This window comes from Saimiri boliviensis, chromosome 5 (genome assembly GCF_048565385.1).
Source record: "Saimiri boliviensis isolate mSaiBol1 chromosome 5, mSaiBol1.pri, whole genome shotgun sequence".
Lineage (NCBI taxonomy): Eukaryota > Metazoa > Chordata > Mammalia > Primates > Cebidae > Saimiri > Saimiri boliviensis.
Window position 1 is genome coordinate 381,048 of NC_133453.1, and position 26,615 is coordinate 407,662.

The 26,615-nt window shown below is 54.7% G+C and overlaps 1 protein-coding gene across 3 annotated transcripts in view; it reads right to left on the reverse strand.

Annotated features, from left to right (window-relative positions):
* Nucleotides 1-897: 897 nt before the first annotated feature.
* Nucleotides 898-26,615, reverse strand: part of ATG4B (autophagy related 4B cysteine peptidase) — a 37,496-nt gene continuing 11,778 nt past the window's right edge. Inside the window, exons 2-14 of one of the 3 annotated variants that reach the window (XM_074398708.1) lie at nucleotides 25,404-25,505; nucleotides 25,171-25,242; nucleotides 24,313-24,393; nucleotides 22,742-22,840; nucleotides 20,931-21,032; nucleotides 20,244-20,316; nucleotides 16,762-16,841; nucleotides 7,094-7,287; nucleotides 5,872-5,950; nucleotides 5,419-5,564; nucleotides 2,719-2,775; nucleotides 2,098-2,191; nucleotides 898-1,327 (exon numbers count right to left, since the gene is read on the reverse strand). In XM_074398708.1, the coding sequence (XP_074254809.1) occupies nucleotides 1,254-1,327; nucleotides 2,098-2,191; nucleotides 2,719-2,775; nucleotides 5,419-5,564; nucleotides 5,872-5,950; nucleotides 7,094-7,287; nucleotides 16,762-16,841; nucleotides 20,244-20,316; nucleotides 20,931-21,032; nucleotides 22,742-22,840; nucleotides 24,313-24,393; nucleotides 25,171-25,242; nucleotides 25,404-25,505 (1,253 nt within the window). In that variant the 3' untranslated portion in view covers nucleotides 898-1,253. Of the gene's footprint in view, nucleotides 1,328-2,097; nucleotides 2,192-2,718; nucleotides 2,776-5,418; nucleotides 5,565-5,871; nucleotides 5,951-7,093; nucleotides 7,288-16,761; nucleotides 16,842-20,243; nucleotides 20,317-20,930; nucleotides 21,033-22,741; nucleotides 22,841-24,312; nucleotides 24,394-24,588; nucleotides 25,088-25,170; nucleotides 25,243-25,403; nucleotides 25,506-26,615 lie in introns of those variants that run through there. The other 2 variants (XM_039470046.2, XM_010347298.2) reach the window with 2 other exon arrangements.

Sequence of the window (26,615 nt, forward strand, 5' to 3'; positions counted from 1 at the left end):
TGGGGGACTGGGAGTGTCCTCTGCCACCTGGTGGGTCTGTCCCGGGGCATCTCCAAGCCCCTCTCCTATACAAGCAGTAGCAAGTCGTGCGGGCACCGAGGCGGGTGCTCGTGAGAAGGGCGCCTGCAGCCCGCCACACCCACGCTCCCCAAGCCCTCTTGCTTACGTGTCCTATGGGGCAAACAAACCCACCTTCCCGTGACAGGCGGCGGAGCAGCGGGGCCGAGCGCACTTGGGGACCCAGGACAGCAGGTTACACAGGGTCAGGCGGTGGTGGGTGCTGGAATCAGGGATGAGCAGGTTCTCGAAGTGCTGCCCTGTGGTGTCTGCCCGTCACACGCCCCAAGGCTTGAGTGGTTTTGCCCTTTTGGCCCTAAGTCACCTAAAACCTCAGTGACCCAAGAGGGCACTTCTCAGCAAGGCAAGGACACGGGAAAGCTCCTGGGAGAGGCCCGACTGTCACAGGTGGAGGCCCCGCCCCACCCCTCACCACCCCTGGGGAAGCTGGAGTAACGAATCAGCTGCAGTGGCACCACAGAATACCACAGCCCTTGAAAGGGACGCTAAGGACAGCAGCTCCAGCAGCCGCCCTTCTGCCCAGGCCGCGCCCTGCGCACATCAGTATCTTCAGGCTTCCCACACACCCACTCCCTGAATACTCTTCTCCCTAAAGCAAGGAGGAACCTTGCTTCTGTTCCTCCAACCTCATCTCCCACTGAGGTAGCCCTTGGTAAGCCAGGCTGAGCAGAGAGGACACAGCTGTGGGCACGCACCCTCGAGAGCAGCCCAGTCCTCGGGCCTGGGGCCGCAGTGTGGCCGTCACGCCTCTCACACCAGCCTGCAGAGGTCTTCTGAGACTCGGACTCGGGAGGTGCCCCAGAAATTCATGTCTGTGCCTGACAACTTCAAACAGGATTTAATTCCAAACCAGCCACAGAACTGGTCCCTGGGAGCAAGTGGGACTGAGGCCCAGGTGCGACTGCAGGGCTGGCAGTGTAGAGAACGCTCTGGAAGCTCCTAACCGACGGCTCCGGGTGCGGGTGCACAGGCCCTGACAGGCGCTCTGGGCTGGGCAGTCTGACACCAAGCAGTAAGGCTTCGCGGGCAGCGCAGCCTCAGTCCACGAGCAGAGCGGGCGGCCCCCTGGGGGGAGGCGGCACGGGGCGCGGCCCTCGGCAAGCGAGCGGGCGGGATGGACGGAACCCGAGACAGGGCCCGGCTCTCGCAGGTGCCATCCCCCGACCCCAGGATTTTCAAAGGGACAGGATTTCAAAGTCTTCATCTTCTGAGTCAAAGAATCTTTCCAGTCGCTCTACATCAGAAGAATCTAGAAGGGACAGGACACAGCTCATCAGTCATCTCGGGGAGACTACCTGGGTGTGAGTGAAACGCCCTTGGAGTGGGGGCAGATTGAGCACCTGGTCTGCAGCCCACCCTGCAGGGCCCACAGGCAGCTGTCCCCAGGGTGTATGAACAGGCCCAGGGCGCATGGAGTACAAGGGGAGGGGGCGGGGTGAGGAGGGCGGGGGCGGCCTGCACAATCTCTGTCCTGTGTCTCCCTCGCTGCACCCAGCCCTCCGTGGTCGTCAGTTGTGTGGGTCCATTGCCTCGCAGTTTTTCACAGCGAGACAGATGAGGACGATGTGCTCACGGCCACACACCTGCTTCCCTGCACGAGCCCAGGCCGGCTCCTTGAGCATGCTGGCCATGGTCCCAGGGGTCTGCACCACCCATGGCCAGCGGTACTGAAGTGGTACAGTCCCTGAGCCAGGACGGTGTCATCACAGGCCTCAGTGTTCTGTCTGCTCCAGAGCCCTGAGGACTCCATGGGAGCACACCCAGCTCCACATGCCCGGGGCAGGCACCACAGGTGGGGAAGGTGAGGCGGGTCCCGGGCTGCTGGGTGAAAGCTCGGAGGAGGGGACGTTCCACTCTGCGTCTGACCTTGCAGGCCGACCACCGCCAACTTGCTCACAGCCGAGGCTCACACACACCTTAGTGGTCAAAACCGAGGGGGCCAGGGCTGGGGAACAAGAAGGGCACAGACTGCACGCCGAGGGGCCCCACCGGGCTTGGCCCTGCAGCTGCAGCGCTCACCTAGGGACAGGTTCAGGACGTCGGGGCAGGCCAGGTGTGAAGGCTGCTGCTCCACCAGCTCAAACATGGGCAGGGCACCTCCGAGCAGAGACAGCTGTGAGGGAGACATGGCCGTTAGGTGCAGCCTCACCCCAGGGCTCCCTGCAGCCAAGAGAAAGGGGCCGGCCGGCTACAGCCAGGGGACAAACACAACTTGTCATCCCACTTCACAGATGAGAAAACAGGCAACTTCCACACTAAAGGCTACACAAGAACCCAGTATGGTGGCCAACACCCAGCACAGTCTGACCACAATGGCGGAGAGGGGCAGGCCGCACGTACTCAGCCAGCGCAGCTCGGCACCCATCACCACCCCATCCCAACAGCAGACGGACAAGGACGCTGGAAATCCACTCTCAAGTCAGCGTGAAGCACCTGTCCCTAGGGCTGCTGTGTGGCCAGGGGGGCAATCAAAGATGCCCCACTCTGTTCAGCTGCAAAGCTGTGCTAGGCAGGACAAGGCTCCCCATAGCCCAGTGAGGCTGCCTGAGACCTGGAGGCCAGCCTTCAGCCCCTGCAAGCCCCACTGCCTGTCTCCCTGGGTGGCTCGGCTCGGTGCGGGGCGGTAGGGTGGCAACAAACCTTTTTAACTTGCTGGCACCAGTCATTGAAGTCGTCTTCAGTCTTACAGAAAAACCCCTGAAAAGAAATGACCGTGGGCAGAACAGCACACTCAGGCCTGCAGCCAGCTAAGAGGGGGGCTCCCACGCCCACTGCCAGAGGTGTGGCAGAGGCCCCTGCGTGCAGCTGCTGGACGCGCCAGGCTGCCTCGGCTCCTCTGGCCAGGAAGGGTCCCCTGTGCATAGCCCCCTGTGGCAGTGCCCGGCTCCCCTCAGGCTCCACTACATTGCTCTGCCTTGATTCGCCCCTGAGATGTTATGTGGTGTGCATCTGTTAGGCCTCACCAAATCTTCAGGGAATGAGGCAGGTTATCAGTTTGGGCCAAGTGGGGAGCTCTCTCTGTGACTATGAGGCAGGGCCGCGGGGCCTCAGCCTTCACCCAGCATCTCGCTGGAAGCTTGGCGGCAAACGCCACTGAGAACGGCCGCAGCCCTGACACGGGGCGCCTTCTGCTGAGGAGCCAGGAGAAGGGACCTGCCAGGGGTCGCCGGCAACCATGTTCTCAAAGCTGCTGCCTGGAATGGCGGTCACTAGGAATTCTCAACGCTGCCAGATGTGTAGATGTTAACACAAAAAGGAAACGGGAAAACAAAGACAAAATGGGAGGAGGAGCTCAAACCAGGCCCTCTCCCTCCGAAGATGCTGCTTCTGCTGCCCCAGCCCTGGTGCAGGAGCACTCGCCCCCGAGGACCGGGGACATTCCTCCTCCTCACTGCGAGGACAGTCATCCCAACAGGTGGCCCCTTTGGTCTCAACTCCGCTCCTGTCTGCAGTGGCCTGCTCCCTAGCCTGACCTGACTGCTAGGAGCGCCAATCACTGTTAAGCCACCAAGCCACGTGGACAAAAACCAACATACTTAATTCTAGTTAGATGAGGAATTCGTGAACAGGTTCTGGTAAGAAGTCTGAGCCACAGAGCTCCAGCCCATGTTCCCCGCTCCTGCCACCCTGCCCAGGAGGTGCATGGCATGGGGTGTACGCTCAGAGGCGGAGCTGCAGCTTGGAGGCCACCCCGTTTCAGGCCCACGTCTGCCTTCTTCCTCCTAAACGGGGCAGAGCGTGCACATCAAACGCCCTGACTTGGTTAAAGGCTTTCTAAGCGTGTCACTGCCATTCATTTTTTGGCCTCTTTCTCCAACAAATACGTTTGAGGGTAGGCAGGTCTGCATAAATCACACACCAAAAATCACAACTAGGTCATCAACATCAAGGAACAGGGCAGCTTGTTCTTAGGAAACCGTCCCCAGAGAGGTTAAGTCAGAGCCTCCGGAAAACAAAAGGTGGTGTCAAGTGGGTCGGGGAGCCGCCCGTGTGTTTTAAACTGGGTGTGAGAAGACACCATGGCTCACACTCATCCACGTACACTCAGCACGTGCCCACATACGCCCACATGCTCACATCCAGACACGGGCCCTCACGCTCACACCCAGACGCGCTCACACACGCTCACAGCCAGACGCGCCCACACGCTCACCCAGACGCCCACATCGACGCGCCCTCACACGCTCACACCCACACCCTCGCATGCTCACACTGACACACCCACACCCAGACGCGCCCTCACGCTCACACCCACACCGACACGCGCCCTCACGCTCACACCCACACCCTCGCATGCTCACACTGACACACCCACACCCAGACACGCGCCCACACGCTCACACCCTCACATGCTCACACCAACAGACGCCCACACCATGTGCCCTCACACGCTCACACCCAGACACACGCCCACACGCACACCCAGACATGCGCCAACACGCTCAAGCACCCTCATGCCCACACCGACACGCCCTCACACGCTCACACCTACACCCTCACATGCTCACACCGACACACGCCCACACCGACACACGCCCTCACACACGCCATGCGCCCACTCACACCCAGACGTGCCCACATGGTGACACTGACACGCACCCTCACACACACCCAGACATGCACCCACACGCTCACACCCACACCCTCACATCGACACACTCCCACACCCAGACATGCGCCCACACGCTCACACCCACACCCTCACATCGACACACTCCCATGCCCAGACATGCGCCCACACGCTCACACCCACACCCTCACACCGACAAATGCTCACACCCAGACACGCGCCCTCACATGCTCACATCCAGACACATGCCCTCATACGCTCACATCCAGACACACGCCCTCACACGCTCACACCCACACCCTCACACCGACACATGCTCACCCAGACACACCCACACACGCTCACACCCAGACAGGCACCCTCACACGCTCACACCCAGACACGCACCCACACGCTCACATCCAGACGGGCCCTCACACGCTCACAACCAGACACGCCGTCACACGCTCACACACCCTCACATGCTCACACCGACACACCCCCACACCCAGACACAGGCCCTCACACGCTCACACCCAGACACGCGCCCTCCGGGCCACCTGAAGGCCATGAAGGCTGCATAGGAGGCGGGTACCTGGGGGAGGGACGCAAAGACGCAAGGACACGGTTCAGGCTCTTGTGCCCTTCGGACTCCAAACCACGTGAACACAATACTAATCCCAGTATGTCGGAAAAAATGAAAAACCTGAAGGTTTCTCCTCGTCATTCCCCAACAGCATTCGGCACAAAACGCGAGCGACGGCCCGCGCGCTCAGACGGCTGCCACGTACCACAGCGATGGATGGGTCCAGCTCGGCGATGCTCATGCGGCACGGTGGGTGCTGGCAGTGGAAGCTCTCGTCCGGGATGAAGCAGCTGTCGGTGGGCTCCACGGCTGGCTGCGTGGTGTGCGGGTCCAAGTAGATGAGCTCCTCACCTGGGAGGTCGTGCAGGCAGGCAACCGAACCAGCAGAGGAAAGGGACACATGTGGCCACATTTCAGGCCCGCCGCACCAAAGTCATGCTGAGAAGCAGCGCGCAGGAGGTGAGGAGGGAGCCGAGGGCGCCGGACCATCAGGGAAGGCACAGGAGGCCGACCGTGGCCGGGCTGCAAGCCAGCCCCCCAAGAGCATGCTGCTTTTCCACTGCTGACCTCAAGCGACCACCTGGGGTGTGGGACTTGCTGACGGCAGGCCCTTCAAGGGCACAGGCCCGCAGGGACACGGTGGGGACCCTGGACTCACCGACATAGCCTATGAAGTAGTGGGCGCTGTTGGGCTTCCCTCCGATGACGCCCAGGGACTGCGGCATCATGAAGCAGTGCTGTGGGACGAAGGAGGCTGAGACGGGTCAGCGCCGTGGGAGGGAGGAGGCTGACACGGGTCAGCGCCGTGGGAGGGAGGAGGCTGACACGGGTCAGCGCCGTGGGAGGGAGGAGGCCGAGACGGGTCAGCGCCGTGGGAGGGAGGAGGCTGACACGGGTCAGCGCCGTGGGAGGGAGGAGGCTGAGACGGGTCAGCGCCGTGGGAGGGAGGAGGCTGAGACGGGTCAGCGCCGTGGGAGGGAGGAGGCTGACACGGGTCAGCGCCGTGGGAGGGAGGAGGCCGAGCACAGATCCCGGGGGGAGCACAGGTCCCCACCCACGGCCATAGGGCGCCCAAGAGCCTGCTGAGGCTCAACTGGGTTACACAAGAGGGGACAGAAGAGCTTCCTGTCCAGGAAAGACCGCAGGACGGTCCCACAGGTACAAGAAACCCAATCTGCAGGCTCGGCTCAAGGAAGCTTCATGTCACACGTGGGCTTTGGGGACGACGGAAATGAGGGGCTGGCAGGAGATGTGAGCAGGGTTGTGGCGGCAGCTGGGATACCTCGGGGTGGTCAGAAGGCTGGAGGGAGGGGCCAAGTTCAGACAACTGAAGGATTTTAACAGAGAGCCACAAGTCAGCTCCACACCGTAATGATCTCAAATGTGTCTCCTTGGTCTAAAACTAGAGTTAACTGAAGAAAGGATGGTTTTGCCGTTTGCTCTCGTGACATGGGGAAGCCTGTGGCTGTAGCTCCTCAGGGAGCTCAGAGGCCCGTCCGTCACCTCCAAGCCCTGCCCACAAGCCAACCTACCCTCCAAAGGGAGCTAAGGTCAAGAGGGCCATGGGGGAGGGGGCAGGCATGCCTGGGGTACAGTGGAGACCCTGGAGGGCGGCAGGGCTCCCTGCCAGGCTGAGGACCCCCTCCAAGTTCCTCATGCTTTCATTCCTGACATTCGCTGACAACTGCAGAACCAAAGGGGCATACCTACTGACGGACGTGTCTCACGCCCACTCGCCCCTTGGGAAACAGTATGAACCGTGGCTGTTCACCCCTCCCCAGAGAGCTGGCTGCACAAACGGCCGCATGATGATCTTGCGCTGAAAGCGGCTAAAAACTGGGAGCAGGGGACGCAGGGCAAGGCCGCAAGGCAGGACCCACCTTGAGTGTCTCCACGTAGGCCTCGTTGATGTCTGTGAGCCCCAGGCGCAGGGGGATGAGAAGCACCAGCGGTCTCCACGGCGACGGCCTGCTGGTGACCTCGGCTCCAGCCGGGAATCCGTTGCAATGCCGGTTGGCATCTGCAGGAAATGCAGTGGCACCCGCACAGGGAACGCTGGTCCTGCACAACCTTCCTAGAAAGGGAGACACGCTTTCGTTAACCACGCAGGGCTGGGCAAGAGTGCTCCCAAACAAGCCAGCAAATTATCATCATCACTGCGTCACAGACAGGGGCACTGCAAAGCCCGGTGCTTACAAATTATCATCATCACTGCGTCACAGAGAGGGGCACTGTAAAGCCCGGTGCTTACAAATTATCTTCATCACTGTGTCACAGAAAAAGGGCACTGCAAAGTCCGGTGTTTACAAATTATCATCATCACTGCATCACAGAGAAGGGCACTGCAAAGCCCGGTGCTTACAAATTATCATGATTACTGTGTCACAGAAAAAGGGCACTGCAAAGCCCGGTGCTTACAAATTATCATGATTACTGTGTCACAGAAAAAGGGCACCGCAAAGCCCGGTGCTTACAAATTATCATCATCACTGTGTCACAGAGAAGGGCACCGCAAAGCCCGGTGCTTACAAATTATCATCATCACTGTGTCACAGAAAAAGGGCACCGCAAAGCCCGGTGCTTACAAATTATCATCATCACTGTGTCACAGAGAAGGGCACCGCAAAGCCCGGTGCTTACAAATTATCATCATCACTGTGTCACAGAAAAAGGGCACTGCAAAGCCCGGTGCTTACAAATTATCATCATCACTGTGTCACAGAAAAAGGGCACTGCAAAGCCCGGTGCTTACAAATTATCATCATCACTGCGTCACAGAAAAAGGGCATTGCAAAGCCCAGTGCTTACAAATTATCATCATCACTGCGTCACAGAAAAAGGGCACTGCCAAGCCTGGTGCTTACAAATTATCATCATCACTGCGTCACAGAAAAAGGGCACTGCAAAGCCCGGTGCTTACAAATTATCATCATCACCGTGTCACAGAAAAAGGGCACTGCAAAGCCTGGTGCTTATGATGAAATTCAAACTTGGAAAACACAGAAAAGCAGAAGAAAATTTTTTCATAATCTTGCCACCCAGAGAAAAGAAGAAACATTTTCTATGCATACCTAATTCAAGAGTTTTATTGTGAAACAAAGCACACACACGAAACAGTGCAAGCAAAATCCACGTGCACTTGAGAGGAGTATCACAGTCCGTCCCCAGCAGCCCAGCAGCCCGCCCAGCGCCAGCGCACAGGAACCCGCTCCCGCCAGGCTCCTCGACAACGGTGTCAGTAGCCTCTTTTGTGGCTCCCACGCCTTCCACCTGCACACACCCGAGAGCCAGCGGTCCAGGGGACACGTCAACCGTGGGGTGCAGTGATGGGAGAAGACGCTCCAGGAGCACAGGGCACGCCCGCTGCCTGGACCGCGGTTTCTCAGCCCCACTCCCCACTCAGGAGCCAGGCTGATTCCAGGGCCAGGCAGGGAACACTCGGAGGCGCCTGAGCATCTGCTCAACTCACAACATAAGGAAGGGCTCAAAACGTAAATGAAAAACACCGTAACACAGCAAAAGACACCGCCAGACCGAGGCGGCCACTGGCCAAAGGTGGGACCATCAAGCATCAAAAAGATCGGCAGTGATGGGTAAACACACCGCGTGTTTACGTGACAGGAGAAAAGGCAGCTCTTCTCAGAATGTCAACCAACAAACCCGAGAGGAAAGGACGGGCTAGAAAAACCATCATTTTCAGGCAGGCGTCAGACAGAACTCACCAGGGCACGTTCAGTGTCACCGCTGGATTATTCATTAATTACAAAGGAAAAAAGACACCAACCACCTCCGGGGATCCGCCACAGTGTCCCACTGCAGGCCCCTGGCAGGATAGCAGAGGACGCTGCGCCCCAGAGGCCACTCTCAGCCAGAGGCTCAACCAGAGCCCCGCTGGAAGGAAGCAAATCCAGAGTGCCGGTGGTCAGCTGACCAGGACTCTTCAAAAATGCCAACGCCCCAAAGCAGCAACAACCACAACAAAGAGGCAGAACCTTCCTGATTAAAGACCAGAAAGGCACTGTAGCTACATACACACGCACTGGAGCCCCAACCAGGAACACACATTCCGGGGACAGCACGGGGCCTGGAGGGGTCCTGGGCCGTCATGGCGTCACCTCCTCTGTGGTGGTGAGCCTGTGTGGCTCTGAGGAGCACCCTCACTCACAGGAGACGTGCACATAAAAAGCGAATGTGTCAAAATACTATTGGTGGGTCCACGTGGAGGGTTTGTGGCCATGACTCACTGAACTTTTCTGTGGGACTGAAATTTATCAAAATAGACAGCTGCAGAACAAGTATTCTGAGAGCGAGAAACTTTTTTAATTTTTAATTTCTTGTAGAGACAGGGTCTCACTGTCACCCAGGCTGCAGTGCAGTGGCGCAATCATAGCTCACTGCAGCCTCGAACACCTGCACTCAATCCTCCTGCCTCAGCCTCTAGAGCAGCTGGAACAAGTGTGGGCCACTGTGCCCCACTGTTTTCTTTTTTTTTTTTTTTTGAGCCGGAGTTTCGCTCTTGTTACCCAGGCTGGAGTGCAATGGCGCGATCTCGGCTCACCGCAACCTCCGCCTCCTGGGTTCAGGCAATTCTCCTGCCTCAGCCTCCTTGTTTTCTTTTTTGAGACCGAGTCTTGCCCTGTCACCCAGGCTGTAGTGCAGCGGCGTGATCTTGGCTCACTGCAATCTCGGCCTCCTGGGTTCAAGCAATTCTTCTGCCTCAGCCACCTGAGTAGCTGGGACTACAGGCGTGCACCACCATGCCCAGCCAATTTTTTTGTATTTTTAGTAGAGACGGGGTTTCTCCATGTTGGCCACAATGATCTTGATCTCCTGACCTCGTGATCCACCTGCATTGGCTTCCCAAAGTGCCCTTTCTTTTTTGAGGCGGAGTCTCGGTTGCCTAGGCCAGAATGCAGTGGCACAATGTCGGCTTGCTGCAACCTCCACCTTCTGGGCTCAAGCAATTCTCTTGCCTCAGCCTCCCTAGTAGCTGAGATTATAGGCAAATGTCACCATGCCCAGCTAATTTTTGTACTTTTAGTAGAGACGGGGTTTTGCCATTTTGGCCAGGCTGGTCTCAAATTCCTGATATCAACTGATCTGCCTGCCTCAGCCTCTCAAAGTGCTGGGATTACAACCACAAGGTAACTGTGCCTGTCCCGAATTCTTTATTTCTTGTAGAGAGGGAGTTGTCCAGGCCGGTCTCAAGCAGTCCTCTAACTCAGCCTCCCTAAGGACTGGGATTATAGGTATGAGCTGCCATGCCCAGCCTTAAGAGAGTTTTTCGAGTTTCTGTTTGGTTTTTGAGGCAGAGTCTCACTCTGTTGCCCAGGCTGGAGTGGAGGGGTGCAATCATGTCTTACTGCAGCCTCGATCTCCCAGGTTCAAGCGATCCTCCCACCTCAGACTCCTGAGTAGGTGGGACTAGACACACGCCCCCATGCGTGGCTAGTTTTTTGTGTTTTCTTTTGTAGAGATGAGGTTTTGCCATGTTGCTAAGGCTGGTCTCAAACTCCTGGGCTCAAACAATCTGCCTCCACCTCCCAAAGTGCTAGGATTACAGGCGGGAGCCACAGTGCTTAGCCAAGGGAAGGATTTTAACTTTAATCTCTAAACACATATGTTATTGCTTCAAAGAGCCAGTTCTCTTATTTGTTCTAATGAGTTTGTTTCTTTAAAAATTTTAAAATTTATTTTTAAAATATTTTATAGAATGAAGTCTGGCTATGTTGCCCAGGATGTCTTGAATTCCTGGCTTTTATTTTTTTTGAGATGGAGTCTTACTCTGTCACCCAGGTTAGAGAATAATGGCACAATCTCACTGCAACCTCTGCCTCTGGGGTTCAAGCAATTCTTTCTCCTCAGCCTCCCGAGTAGATGGGATTACAGGCACCTGCCACTGCGCCTGGCTAATTTTTTAGTATAGATGGGGTTTCACCATCTTGGCCAGGCTGGTCTCAAACTCCTGACCTCGTAATCCACCTGCCTTGGCCTCTCAAAATGCTGAGATTACAGGTGTGAGCCACTGCGCCTGGCCAAATTCCTGGCTTTAAGTGATCCTCATGCCTCAGCCTGCCAAAATGCTGGGATTACAAACACGAGCCAGTACATCTGGCCTAATACATTTCTTCTTTTAAATCATTAATTTCTGTATTTCTCTTTAATGCCATTCTATGGTTTCTTCAGTTAATTTGGCTGCTTTTTCTGAATTCTTGAGCTGTATACTTATTTCATTAACTTTCACTTTTTAAAAGAACCTATATACTAGTACCGAAGGTACACACAGGTTTCGAGTTCTGTACACGTCAGACTCAGATACATAGTCATGGTCTGTAAACTTGACTTTTTTGACCCAATAGCTAAGACAGAGGTTTACTGTTTCCAGGCAGCAAGGTTTTGTCCTTTTTCCATTTTTTTCTGCCTTAGTTTCATAGAAATGTCAAGGCCCACTCTGCTGTCACAATGCACAGTTTGACAGGTGTCTACTAACTCTTGTTACTGTGTTACCTGGGCCCCTGTAACTTTGATCTTTCTATATCTAATCTGTTAATTACTGTTTACTATACATTTTGCTTTATTATTTTTGTTTTGTTTTTTTGAGACACAGTCTCACTGTGTCACACAGGCTCGAATGCAGTGGCATGATCTCAGCTCACTGTAACTTCTGTCTCCCAGGTTCAAGCGATTCTCGTGTTTCAGCCTCCCAAGGCTAGGATTGTAAGTGCGTGCCACCACACCCAGCTCATTTTTACATGTATTATAAAGTGTGTATATATATATATACACACTTTTTTTTTTTTTTTTGAGACAGAGTTTCGCTCGTTACCCAAGCTGGAGTGCAATGGCGCGATCTCGGCTCACCGCAACCTCCGCCTCCTGGGTTCAGGCAATTCTCCTGCCTCAGCCTCCTGAGTAGCTCGGATTACAGGCATGCGCCACCATGCCCAGCTACTTTTTTGTATTTTTAGTAGAGACAGGGTTTCACCATGTTGACCAGGATGGTCTTGATCTATTGACCTCGTGATCCACCCGCCTCGGCCTCCCAAAGAGCTGGGATTACAGGCTTGAGCCACCGCGCCCGGCCAATATATAGATATTCTTTAGTAGACACAGGGTTTCACGACGTTGGCCAGGCTGGTCTTAAACTCCTGACCTCATGTGCCCCACCCGCCTTGGCCTCCTGAAATGCTGGGATTACAAGCATGAGCCTCCACACCCGGCCCACTTTATTGATTGTGAGATTATGTTTTGGTAGAAAGGCTTCCTGGTGATGACACTTTCCTGCTGACTGGTGCTTTGTTACCAGCACAGACCCTACTGTCTCAGGAGTATGAACAAATACTCGGATGTGCTCGAGGGCTAAAGCACAGCCAAGCCGGCTGCTTCTGTGCCTCCGGAGTCCGGCACTGAGTGACCTACCATGCCACAAATGCCCTGCTGTCAACAGGACACAGCGGGCTTTTGCCTGTTCCTGGCACCACCAGAAATTTTCTCATGCTCTTGTTATGTTTTAAACATTTAAAATTTCTATTTCTCTATCAATGACAACTGCACAATACACAGCCCTACCCTTACCTCACGAAGCCAGGTCTTTTCTCAGAATGCTAACAGAGTCCAGTAGCATTTGGTGTGGCACAAAGATGAGATGCCCAGGCCAGTTTTAGTAAATAATACTATTATGGATGTTCAGAGAAGTTTCCCTTTATTTCTGCAATTTCGAAATGTTATCAGGAACATGTACATTTAAGTGCCCCTGATAAAAGATTTGGGAGTCTTGCTGAGTGCGGTGGCTCATGCCTGTAATCCCAGCACTCTGGGAGGCTGAGGCAGGGGGATCACCTGAGGTCGGCAGTTCAAGACCATCTGGCCAACATGGTGAAACCCTGTCTCTACTACAAATACCAAAAATTAGCTGGACGTGGTGTTGCGTGCCTGTAATCCCAGCTATTTGGGAGGCTGAGGCAGGAGAACTGTTTGAACCTAGGAGGCAGAGGTCGCAGTGAGCCAAGACTGAGCCACTGCTCTCCAGCCTGTGTGACAGAGTGAGACCCTGTCTCAAAAAAAAAAAAAAAAAAAAAAAAGACTTGGGGGTCTTTAGCTCTGAAGACTCAATTCTCAGCTGGGTGCGGTGGCTCGCACCTGTAATCCCAGCACTTTGGGAGGCCAAGGTGGGCAGATCATCTGAGGCCAGCAGATCAAGACCATCCTGGCCAACGTGGGAAAACCCCATCTCTACTACAAACAGAAAAATGAGCTGGGTGTGGTGGCGCACACCTGTAGTCCCAGCTACTCCGGAGGCTGAGGCAGGAGAACCACTTGAATCAGACAGTCGGAGGTTGCGGTGAGCCAAAATCGTGCCACTGCACTCCAGCCAGCGAGACTCCAACTCAAAAAAAAAAAAAACAAAACTCCACTCTCAACAGCTCAGGGGAATTTTCTCCTATTCCTTCAGTGGGTCAAGTCTCCAGAAAAGCTGTAACGCACATACTCTGCTTTCTGCCTCTCAGAGTTTCGTTTCAGCTATTGTGATTCTCCTCCTCACTCTCTTTCTCTGACTGTGCTTGCTGTGGTATTTAATTTTCTTTCATTGGAGTCATTAGTCCTCACTGCCAGACTGATACCTTTTCCAATCTGTGTTTCCTCACTACCCTCATGGCATTCTGTCTACTGTTGTTAGGGAGGTCTAAGTCCATCAACATTAAGAACTGGAAAAAAGCCGGGCACGGTGGCTCAAGCCTGTAATCCCAGCACTTTGGGAGGCCGAGGCGGGTGGATCACGAGGTCGAGAGATCGAGACCATCCTGGTCAACATGGTGAAACCCCGTCTCTACTAAAAATACAAAAAATTAGCTGGGCATGGTGGCTCGTGCCTGTAATCCCAGCTACTCAGGAGGCTGAGGCAGGAGAATTGCCTGAGCCCAGGAGGCGGAGGTTGCAGTGAGCCGAGATCGCGCCATTGCACTCCAGCCTGGGTAACAAGAGCAAAACTCCGTCTCAAAAAAAAAAAAAAAAAAAAAAGAACTTGAAAAATATGCTGAGGATGTCCTGGCTGGCCTTTGACTGGAGGTGATGGAGATGGGTTGGCGGATGGGGACAGTCTAGGCAGTCAGGCCTCCTCTCACCCTGCAGGCTTTACTTAAAATCTGAGCGGGAACATTGTCAGGCAGCTCTTTTGCTAGAGGAAGAAGCTTTAGTGGAATTTCTGAACGGCATCAGTTTTTTCCTGACTGCTTCTTCCACAACCAGTTCTGAGGAACTAGAAGAGAGGTCCTTGCTTGGCCAAGGAACTGTTTGTTTCTCTAGCTTCTGCTCTGTGGACTTCTTCCTCAGACTCCTCCCTTGGGGACTCGGAGCAGTTGAAAAGCAGTCTGCTTCCTGCCTCCCTCTGGGGGCTTTTGGGAGGGGCCATTCAGAACGACCCCGATGTCCTCCTCACGACACCACGCCAGGCTCAGGCACCCAGAAACTCAGGCCTTGTGCATCAGTCCCGTGCCCTTGCTGGCTGGAAGTAGATGCCTTTCTTCCCAAATGGGTGTGTCAGGCACCTTCCAGTGCTCCTGTGAGGAACAGTGTCCCTTCCAGTGACAGGGAGCTGGAGCTGATGCAGTGAGACCAAGTTGGTCAGACTAGGCAGCCCCGACATTCTCCAGGGAGCCAGCACCTCCAGGGGCTGGGACATGCAGATCAAGCTCGCCCAGGACCTGGCCCACCCCCTCTGACAAGCCAGTTCCAGCAGCACTGCTCTGGGCAGCCCTGAGACCCCCAAAAAGACGGTGCCGGAGCCCACACAGTCGAGCAGCCCCCAGTACTCCCACCAGCACTACCTGCACCTGGAGGGATGGAGGTTCTGGGAAACCCTGATCCTTGTCCCTTCCTGGCCACTGCACCCAGGCAAAATGCCTCCTTAGTCTGAGGCCAGAGGCTGAGGTGTGACTGGCTGAGATCCTGTGTGGGTGCAGAACGAGGGGTAAGTGATTTCCCCAATGCGGGAGGGAGAGGTGGGAGTGAAGGGGGAACTAAGGTATAACTGTATATTGTGTAGCCAGTTAATAATTATAATGCTGTCACCCACTGCCAGGAGCAAATACTTAGGAAACTATGTAAGTTTTTGAAAAGCAAAGGAGGGCCATGCACGGCGGCTCACACCTGCAATCCCAGCACTTTGGGAGGCCAAGGAGGGTGGGTCACCTGAGGTTGGGAGTTCAAGACCAGTCTGGCTAACATGTTGAAACCCTGACTCTACTAAAAATACAAAATTAGCCAGGCATAGTGGCACACGCCTGTAGTCCCAGCTACTTGGGAGGCTGAGGCAGGAGGATCACTTGCACCTGGGAGGTGGAGGCTGCAGTGACCTGAGATCGATCGTGCCACTGCACTCCCACCTGGGCAACAAGAGTGAAATTCCGTCTCAAAAAAAGCACAGGAGAAACACTGAAAATGCTCTTATGAGTTATTTCTGAGTGGTGAAATCAGTAATTTTTCTCTTTGTACTCTTCCTTCGTTCCAAGAGTTTCAAGGAACAGAATGGGGGGAAAAGGTAGGCAGGAGAGACAGACCCCCGGCTGTGGGCTCTGACGGGCAAAGTCACAGAAAGCAAGCCTGCTGTGGTCAAGTGCTCGGCGCTGCAGAAGCCAGCATCGCTCTCCAGAACGTCCCCGCCCGGCCCGTCTCCTCGTGCCCTGTCACGGCGCCTCCCAGGACGGCCAGAGGATGAAGAAACAGAACGGAGAGACGCCACCACTCTGGCCGGGAAGGGGCGTGTCTGTGACCCAGCACATGCCTGTGTGGTGACCTGCACACTCACAGTTGTGTGGACAGGACCCGCTCCCGCTGCAAATCTGTGCGCAGTTAGGGCTGTGGTTCTGAATTCAAGGCAACAGCCTACATGTAGGACTTCAATAAAATTGGAATTGAGGCAGCTTTGAGAAGTTCCTTGGGAAAAAGGTACCACTGAGGAAAGAAGGTGGTGAGGCATTTTTAAGAGTTCTCAGCTTGGCTGTATCATGGAAGGTGAAACAGGAATTTGGAACTCGCTCAATGAGACCATTTGTTACAAATACGCCACAGTTTTCCTCCTAGATGCAAACGCTGCCATGCCTTGGTTCCTTCAGGGTTGTAGCAGACTTTTCTTCCAGAAAGCTGAACGGACCTCTGCCTTCACGATGCACCTTTTTCAGATGGCGCAGCTGGAGATGGCTGCTGCATTTCTTTGCAGCACATCAAGGCACACAAAAGAGCTTAACTGGAATTCTCACACAAAGGCGCCTAAGCACAGCACGGCTTCAACAGTGATTTGTGACCAAGACACAAAACATGATGTGAGATACCAAGTAACCGCCTCCAGAGAGCCTGGGCCCTCCTCTCCTAGGCTGACCGCCAGGATAGGAGCGTGGCGGCCGTGCATCTGGCTTGGCACACAGGCCCCACGGAGCCCAGCAAGGCACTGGATGACTGACACTTGCCGAGGCTCCTGTGTGGGCTCAGGCGAGGAAGGGTGTGTGCTGCCCACAATTTCAACTTTTCTGTCCACATAAACTGAGCCACTTACTGATTTCCTCCATCACAACAGTGTTGTCCATTGCTATGTGGACTGCCAAGGAGCTCCACGTGTCGAAGACAGCAAGCTTCCTACAGAGAGTGGGAGGAGAACGACCATAAGCTTTTCTACAATTCAAAGACACTTCATCTCTGCAACGGTAACTGTTGGAAGGAGTGTTCGTGTTAGAGCAGCTTCTCGGATGAGAAGGGCCGGGGCTCCGAAAGTCTGGGCACAGCTAATGCCACAGACAGGAGGAAAGCTGAGGGTAAACCTGCTTCTTCTAGCCTGAGGCCCTGTGGTTCTTCCCAGCCTCCACTCACAGAGCGCACACGAAAGAGGCTTTTCGGTGGCCTGGTTTCCTGGTCTCACTGGCACAGATGCAGGACTAGAACATGAACCCAGTTCTGAGGGGCTGTGGGTTTTGCCAAATTTGAGGCAGGCCTCCCAGCACCTTCACTCTCTGCTCTGCTCAACCCTCCACCAAACACGCTCAGCTGACAACCCAGGTGTCTGAGTCCTGGCAGGGAAACCTGCAGCTCCGTGGGGAGCAGGACTGTGCACGCCAGCGAGGAGACACTGTGGCTGTAGCTCCTTCCGAAGAAAGAGCAGATTCTCAGCCAAAGCCGAACAGGACTCTGATCTCATCCCAGATGCCACGGTGGTGGGGTCAGAGGGCCTCCACAGAAGCCAACAAAACAAAAACGGCCTCGGGGCGGCAAAGACCTGGTGGTCCTGCGGACAGAATCTGGGACCTGTGTGTGGGAGGCCTGGGTGGGGTGGAGCATGGGACTGGGGTGATCACACAGAGCCCCGCCCATGCACAAGCCCAGAGGAGACACTGGGAGGAGAGCCTGCTTCCCCACCTGGGCCACCCTCCCCATCCCCGCTCCAGCCAGCCGCAGTGCTGAAGGCGCAGCACAAGGGCCACAGCGGCACTGGCAAAGCTGACGGGGACGGGGGGCAAACAGGGAAGCAGGAGCCATGTGGGCTGGTGTCAGCGCTGCAGAGAATAGTAACATAAGAACGGGGAGTGGCGCTACTAATGCAGCCGCAGGGAAGGCCTTGGTGCCAACGAGTACCTAGGCAGACATGGGCGCAACCCAGGCAGGTGTCGTGGGAACAGGTCCAAGTGCCGGCACCACATACGCAAAGGTGCTGAGGCCGGTGTCCCCCAGGAACACACGGAGTCACACCAGGGAGGTGGGGTACAGCACCCCCGCCTGAGTCAGCAGGGAAGCGCCAGGGCAGTTCAGGGCAGAGTGGTGGCCAATGTGTTTTATGCAGATGGCTCTGCTGTTATTTGTTAAAGAGACTCCAGGATGATAGAGAGAAGGAAGATCAACAAGAAGAAAAGAGATGGGGCTTGGGCCAGCACAGGGAGTGAAAGGATGAATGCTGGTCAGAATCTGGATGTATTTTAGATGAGCTCACTGAAAGAAACAGGAGTCTTGGTGGGGTGGGGTGGCTCATGTCTGCAACCCCAGCACTTTGGTAGGCCGAGGCAGGTGGATCACGCGGTCAAGAGATCGAGACCATCATGGCCAACATAGTGAAACTCTGTCTCTGCTAAAAATACAAAAAATTAGCTGGACATGGTGGTGCGTGCCTATAATCCCAGCTACTCAGGAGGCTGAGGCAGGAGAATTGTCTGAACCCAGGAGGCAGAGGTTGCGATGAGCCGAGATCGTGCCATTGCACTCCAGCCTGGGTAACAAGAGGGAAACTCCGTCTCAAAAAAAAAAAAAAAAAAAAAATTAGCCGGGCATGGTGGCATGTGCCTGTAGTCCCAACTACTCAGGAGGCTGAGACTGGAGAATAGCTTGAATCTGGGAGGTAGAGGTGGCAGTGAGCCAAGATTGCGCCACTGCACTCCAGCCTGGCCCCAGAGCGAGACTCCATCTCAAAAAAAAAGCAAGAGGAGTCTAGAACAACCTCAGATTCCGGCTTGAGCACCTGAAGGAGTGCGGCCACTGTGGGAGCAGCAGGTCAGGCCAGCATGAGCTCTGGCTGTCAGGTCACCATGTACCACGGACACCCAAGTGGAAATGCAGAATGAGCAGTTGGACCTGAGCCTACAGTCCAGGGACAAATCAGCCCTGCAGGTGACCCTGGAAGCCAGTCCGCACGCCTGGGTGCCACAGCGCAAGCAGGTTGGGGAGGACCATCCAGCAACAGGGGTGGGGGGCTAGTGGGGCGCGGGCAGGGGGCCAGGAGAAAGAGTGAGCGTGGCTGAATGGCCTGGTGCTTCCAGAGTGAGCGCCTGCACCAAGGGTCACTCACTGCTGGCTAAGACAGAGACTGCAGCTCAGTTTCAGACCTGAAGACAGTGTGATGCTAGCCTTGACGGGGCCACTCTAGGCAGCAGCAAGAGGAAGTGTGAGTAGTGGGGAGCCACTGGACAGAGGATTCTGATGGGCACACAGTGGGGACTGAGCAGGTACCATGCCAAACACAGGGCAGGCCCAGGAGACAGAGGCAGCAGCAGGCGGGGGATGTGGGATGGGGAGGGGGTGATGTTAGAGAGACGGATGTGTGCAGGAGACCTCAGGAAACCTGAAAGGAAAGCTGGGTGGAGACAGTGACTGCCAGGCTGAGGAGCGAGCTAAGGGCGAGGGGAGACAAGGCCATTTCGGGAAGGTGGAACGTGGGTGCCTGAGGGCCTCGAGTAGGCTCTAGGACAGGCAGGTGCAGGAGGAGAGGCTTCAAGGGAGCCGCAGCTGGAGACAGGCTTGGGAGACACTGGCCTCGGCCCAGTGTGGAAGAGGCCCTGAGGGGGCAAGTCCTGGGGGAACTGGCCAGAGCCTCCCCAAAAACGCTGGGATGCCAGGACACACGGAATCAGACCAAGGGACCCTGGACGGGTCAAGAGGAATGAAGAGCGGACAAGAAGCTGAAACCACATGCAAGTTTCTGGAACTGCAGGGAGGGCCATTTCCAAGGAATCTGGGGCGCGGGAGTGGGGAGGCAGCATGGAGCAAACACGGGACTGAGCGAGACGTGAGAGGAGGCAGGTGTGGGGACACCAGCAGATGCCGAGGTGCACGGGAAGGTGAGCCAGGTTCCAGGCCACATGAGGAAAACAGGCGGCAGGGTTCACGGGTGCCAGCCTCCAACAAGCCCAGAGGTGGAAGGGCCCAGCACCCGCAGGGATGGCGGCAGACCAGTTTCAGCTGCAGGTGGGAGGCTGCAGGTTATGCCAGGCTGCAGGCTGTCCCCATTAGAAGCCACTATTACAGGTGGCTCCACAGGCAAGACAAAGAACGAGGGTCCAATCTGCCAGCCAGGATCTGAACTATGGGATTCATTTTATGAGAAAACATACCCCCCATTCACAAGAGCACTTGGCCTAGTCATCTCTGAGCAACCTCCCGAGGGCCCTGCAGTCAATCATTAGAGAGCCCTGATTTCCACAGCCGTGAAGACTCCAGGATAACTGAAACCCCAGGGAACATGCGTGCCGCCCCGCTCGGCAGTGGAAGCGCAGTACATACTTGAGGACCTGGGCGACAGTGTTCGGCCCGTACCACTGGCCGATGGACTTGCCTTCGCCAACTCCCATTTGCGCTGCAGGGAACAGATCCAGATTAGCGACACACTCCCACCCTGACCGTCCCAATGCCCCCCAGCCCCGAGCTCTGGTGGCATGTGGTGCCAGGACACACGTCACAGGAAGGCCTGGACAGCACCCTACCCAGCCTCCAGACGTAAGGATGCCCCAACAAGGTGCGGGAGGCGTGAAGGGACAGCCGAGGTCTCAAGGGCTGTCCTTCACTGTGAACTCAGATAAGGAGACGCCAGGAAATGAAGGGACCACTTCTTCTATCAGTGAAGACAGAAAGGCCAGCTATTCTTGACTCACTCCACTTCAGTCTGAGCATTCAGACTCACTGATGGGGCAGGAGGAAGAACGGCCCTTCAGGAATGAGGCCAATTTCCTCATGTTGTGTTAAGCACCAGGCACTGCAGGCCACAGGGACGGCAGGGGGGCCGGGGCGGGAGCACCCACAGCAGGGCCAGGGCAGGAGCACCCACAGCAGCACACAGGCGGTGGGAGGCCCGTGTGGTCTACAGCCCCTGCTCCACATCCCGCAACACCAGAAAAGCTCCTGGGGGAAACCGGCCACTCCACGCTCTCCCAACAGCCCAGGCAGGGCCTGGCACAACCTGCAGCCTCCCACCTATCTGATGAATGGAGTAGTAACTATCCTTCCTGTCGATGAATGCGTTGAGGACACTGAAGTAGCTGTCCGGCTGCCTCTTCCTTTGTGCCCACCTCCAATCTATTGGAAAAAACCACAGGTCAGCTCTACCGTAAACACGAGAAACAAGTCTTCACTTTCTTTTTTCTTTTTTTTTTTTTTGAGGAGGAGTTTCGCTCTTGTTCCCCAGGCTGGAGGCGTGATCTCGGCTCACCGCAACCTCCGCCTCCTGGGTTCAAGCAATTCTCCTGCCTCAGCCTCCTGAGTAGCTGGGACTACAGGCACGTGCCACCATGTCCAGCTGATTTTTGTATTTTAGTAGAGACGGGGTTTCACCATGTTGACCAGGATGGTCTCGCTCTCTCGACCTCGTGATCCACCTGCCTCGGCCTCCCAAAGTGCTGGGATTACAGGCTTGAGCCACCGCGCCCGGCTATAAGTCTTCACTTTCACAAACACTCAACATACAGGTGGCATATCCAGACCTTTTTCAGGATCTCTTCGTTTTTCTGAGACAGAGTCTCACTCTATTTCCAGGCTGGAGTGCAGTGGCAAGATCTTGGCTCACTGCAACCTCTGCCTCCCGGGTTCAAGCGATTCTCCTGCCTCAGCCTCCTGAGTAGCTGGGACTGCAGGCACGTACCACCCCACCCAGCTAATTTTTTGTATTTTTAGTAGAGATGGGTTTTCACCATGTTGGCCAGGACGGTCTTGATCTCTTGAATTCGTGATCCGCCCACCTCGGTCTCCCAAAGTGCTGGGATTACAGGTGTGAGCCACCATGCCCAGCCCGGAATCTTTTAAAAGTAAAAACTCATGCTTTCCAGGATTTCAAATGCATACATGGCAAGTTATCAAAACAAATCTGTACAGAAAACAGTTTCAGTGATTTAAAACATTCATCAGCACCGGGTGAGGTGGCTCACACCTGTAATTGGCACTTTGGGAGGCCGTGGCCCGCGAAGCACCTGAAGTTGGGAGTTCAAGACCAGCCTGACCAACATGGAGAAACCCTGTCTCTACTAAAAATACAAACCGGGCGTGGTGGTACATGCCTGTAATCTCAACTGCCCAGGAGGCTGAGGCAGGAGCATCACTTGAACCCAGGAGGCAGAGGTTGTGGTGAGCCAAGATCACGCCACTGCACAGCCTGAGTGACAAGAGCAGAACTCTGTCTCGAAAAAAAAAAATTATGAGAATTCTTTTTTTGTGTGCCAGACAGGGTCTAATTCTGTTGCCCAGGCTGGAGGGCAGAGGCACGATCTCAGTTCACTGCAGCCTCCACCTCCTGGGTTCAAGCAATTCTCCCACATCAGTCTCCCATGTAGGTAAATTTTTTTTTTTTTTTTGGAGACGGAGTTTCGCTCGTTACCCACGCTGAAGTGCAATGGCGCGATCTCGGCTCACCACAACCTCCGCCTCCTGGGTTCAGGCAATTCTCCTGCCTCAGCCTCCTGGGTAGCTGGGATTACAGGCACGCACCACCATGCCCAGCTAATTTTTTGTATTTTTAGTAGAGACGGGGTTTCACCATGTTGACCAGGATGGTCTTGATTTCTTGACCTCGTGATCCACTCGCCTCGGCCTCCCAAAGTGCTGGGATTACAGGCGTGAGCCACTGCGCCCGGCCCTCTAAAGTCAGTTTTTTAAACAAGGGGGTCATTACTCAAGAAAACCCCAAATTCTACTTTGTGTTTTACCTGAGACCTGCTCTAAAGAGCCCTGACCCCACAGTCCCCTTGCTTACTAAGTACACCATGGCCAGCGCCCTCCCCAGGGCTGTGACTCACCTCGGCCTAGGTGCCGGCACACCAGGGCTTGGGCAAAGATCATCTGTCCACAACGCAGCATGCAGCCCCAGCCTGTGTCCGAGGTAGGGCCTGTCCCCCCTGTCACGGCAGACAGAGAGAGAAGTGCTCATGGCTAGAAGGCCCCACAGCCCAAGAGCCCACTGGAGGAGGCGGCGGGTCAGTCCCGCACCACAGGTACCGACTCCTTCAACTACCGGCTCCACCTGGGGCAACACACACCTCTTAGGACTCAGTAACGCCAAGGGCCACATTTACTGGAGAGTGAAATGTCCCGACAACCTCCTCAGAAAATGGGCAAAACACATGAACGAGTCAGTCATGGAGCAAAAGGAATGTCTGACAAACACAGGAAGACACTGATCCCCATAAGTCATGCAGAAAATGCAAAGTTAAAACAAGAAAAGTCATTTTCCAATGATCAGAAAGGCAGAAATTCGAAGGCCTGCTGATGCCCAGTGTTGCTGAGAGCACAGAAGTGGCCGCCAAGGCAGAAAGGCAGCCCTCCCTGCACAGGTGCCTGGGCTCTGGCCCTCACGGCCACTCCCTGGGGCCCAGAAAGATGGACAACTCACAGCATGGAATCGCATGGCATGTGACAGACACTTGCGAAACACTGTCAGCCCACAGCAGGGGGGAATGCCAATGCACAGCTGTGACACAGAGAGGGCCACCTGTGCAGTGGACCAGAGGCATGTGGGTGGCTGCACGCCAGGGTGAGAAGCAGAGATTCAGGCGACAGACCACAAGGTTTGCCCTGTGCCCACCCTTGGGCTTCCAGCAGCTTCCCCACACACTGGCAAGGACAATAAACCCTGTGTCTTGGGGCAGTGGTGGCTGTCACACACCAGCAACCCAATCAGCAGTGCCCATGATCACCCTCACTCCACTGCTGATAAAAACAAATCGTCTCAGAGCCAGGCATGGGGGTGGGCACCTGTAGTCCCAGCTACTCAGGAGGCTGAGGAGGGAGAACTGCTTGAGCCCAGGAGTTCAAGTCCAGCCTGAGCAACACAGTGAAACTCCACCTATTGAAAAAATTAAGGTCAAGTGCGGTGTCTCACGCCTGTAATCTCAGCACCTTGGGAGGCCAAGGCGAGCAGATCACAAGGTCAGGAGATCAAGACCATTCTGGCTAACATGGTGAAAATCCGTCTCTACCAGAAATACAAAAAATTAGCTGCGCATGGTGGTGGGCACCTGTAGTCCCAGCTACTCGGAAGGCTGAGGCAGGAGAATAGCTTGAACCCAGGAGGCGGAGGTTGCAGTGAGCCGAGATCGCACCACTGCACTCCAGACCGGGCGACAGAGTGAGACTCTGTCTCAAAAAAAAAAAAAAAGGAAATTAATAATTTAAAAAAAGCATCTGTGTGGGACCAGAGGACGGGGACACACCACGCTTGACCTTGAGAACTGCAACAGGGCTGCTTCATCTCCAGCCTCCGCCTCCTCCACAAGGCCTCCGCCAAACCAGAAAGGCTTCGCTCTAGCCCTGTTCTCCTTCCCAGCCCGCGGCAGAGTTGCTGTGAAGGAGATGAGGGCTGGGGACAAACCTGCATCCACATCCGCAAGGAGAGCAGGCTCAGAGCAGCTGTGAAATGCGTGCGCAATGCACAGTCCTTCCCGGGGCACATCTGACAAGTCACAACAGTGTGTCAACCTAAGGGGACATTATCTTATGTCCCTACGCGTCAGTGTTCTGCAACGTCAAGCCGTTGTGGCTATTTTACTCTCACCTCACTTCAGGATAAAGAATGAAACCACCCCCAGAAGAGGGACCAGGCCCCGGCCCAGCACTGAGGCAGCGTAAGGTCAGCCCTGCCCCTCACCTCTGGCCTCAGTTATCCACCAGTGAGAGGCAGGGCTGAGAAGTAGTCCCATCTCCTTCCAGCTCCAGGGCACACAGCAATGATGGAATGCACTTTAGTGTTACATAAAACATGTCACCTGGCCCTTCAGATCTCCCTGCAGGATGGAAAATACTAAACAAGGTGAGGGCTACAGAGAATGGCTGCCAAACATTCTGGACCTAAGTAAGAAACACACTGCATTCAAATATTCTGACTAAAACTCAAATCCCCGAAGCGGCGTGCTGCCTGCCTATGGCGGACACACTGTTTCCCACATTTAAGACAAGGTTGGCCATGACTCACGATACTGATTTCCAGCTCCAGTAATAAGCTGTGATTGGCAGTTAAAAACACGCTGCCCTGGGGAGAATCAGGAGCCTTGGGCTGGACTCTAGCCCTGACACTGCTACATGTGAGGCCTCGGCCGATTCATTTAACCAGGACTGCTGTGAAGATTCAGATGAACTATGTAGCATACTGAAATCAAATCCACAAGCCTAAGTTCTCCTTCCTAAAAACACGTACACTTTGTCCCACAGTGTAATAAATCCGAGTACTTACCAATGGCTGGAAAGTTTTTCCTGTATGTAAACCAAAGTCTAGACGCCACATCAGACAAGATCTCGGCCTTTTCTAGAGGTTGTTTAAAAGAAAAAAAAAAACACACACACACACAACGCCTTAAGTTTGCAAGTCACATGTTATGGCAGAGTGAGCAGAGAACAATTATCATCACAAAATGCTTCTGGCAGGCCAAGCAGTCAGAGCAGGGTGGGCTGCAGCACGGCCGATACCTGTGAAAATGCTGTATTTTCTACCCAGTATCCAAACGGGCTCTGAGGTCTCAGGGAAATCTTCAAACTCAGCAAACCGGAGAGTGTCGTAGGTCAGAGTAGCTGTTGAAACCAAAGACACACAATCATCAGACATTTATAATTTCATAAAGTAAAAGAGGACATTTACAGCACTTCTGTGCTAAAGAGAACAACTGTAAATTCTTGCAACGACAGTACACCCTCTTGCATCCGTCCTACCAAGACCCCCACCATGGATGGAGTAAACTCGTGGGAATACACAGGAGGCCATGCTGGCCAGCTGCTCTGCTAAGGTATTGGGACAGGGAGGTGGGGCCAGCATGCCACTTCCTAAGCCTTTGTCTGACAGCTGACATTAGGGTGAGAGGCCAAGTTAGGGGCCAGCCTGAAGGGAGAGAAAATAAAAGAAATAAAATAAAAAGCCACCTGATTCAAGCACTTACTTCAGACTTAAAAATGTTTGGGCCGGGCGCAGTGGCTCATGCCTGTAATCCCAGCACTTTGGGAGGCCGAGGCAGGTGGATCATGAGGTCAAGAGACTGAGACCATCCTAGCCAACATGGTGAAACCCTGTCTCTACTAAAAATACAAAAATTAGCCAGGCGTGTTGTCGGATATATGTAGCCCTACAGCTACTCGGGAGGCTGAGGCAGGAGAATGGCTTGGAACCGGGAGGTGGAGGTTGCAGTGAGCTGAGATCCCACCATTGCACTCCAGCCTGGCAACAGAGCGAGACTCCATCTCAAAAAAAAAAAAAAAAATGTTTAAAACGTCCAAGGCAAACATAAAATGAAACCACCCCCTTCATCTTTGTGTGCAAGGAAAGCCACAGATGAAACAGAACAAGGAGTCATTTATCATGGCCATCCTAAGGTGTACCAGATGTCGCCTTGGCAGCGCGTTCAGAGTCACTGTGATCAAGGCAGACGCTCCAGGGGCAAGAAACACTGAGCTGCTGGGAAGACTGAGGGTTCTGGCCTACCCTAATTTCCTGGTTAGGGGCAGGTGCTGGAGAAGCATGGGGTGCTACTCCAAGGTAGAAAGTTAACCTCTGGACACTGAGAAATCAAGCTCTCTACCAAGTGCACAGAGGTACCTGGGTACAAAGAGCCTAGTGATCAAGAACTGAACCTGTTTTCATTTCAACAATGATACCAGAAGGGCACTGCCACCACTTCCATGTGGCAACAC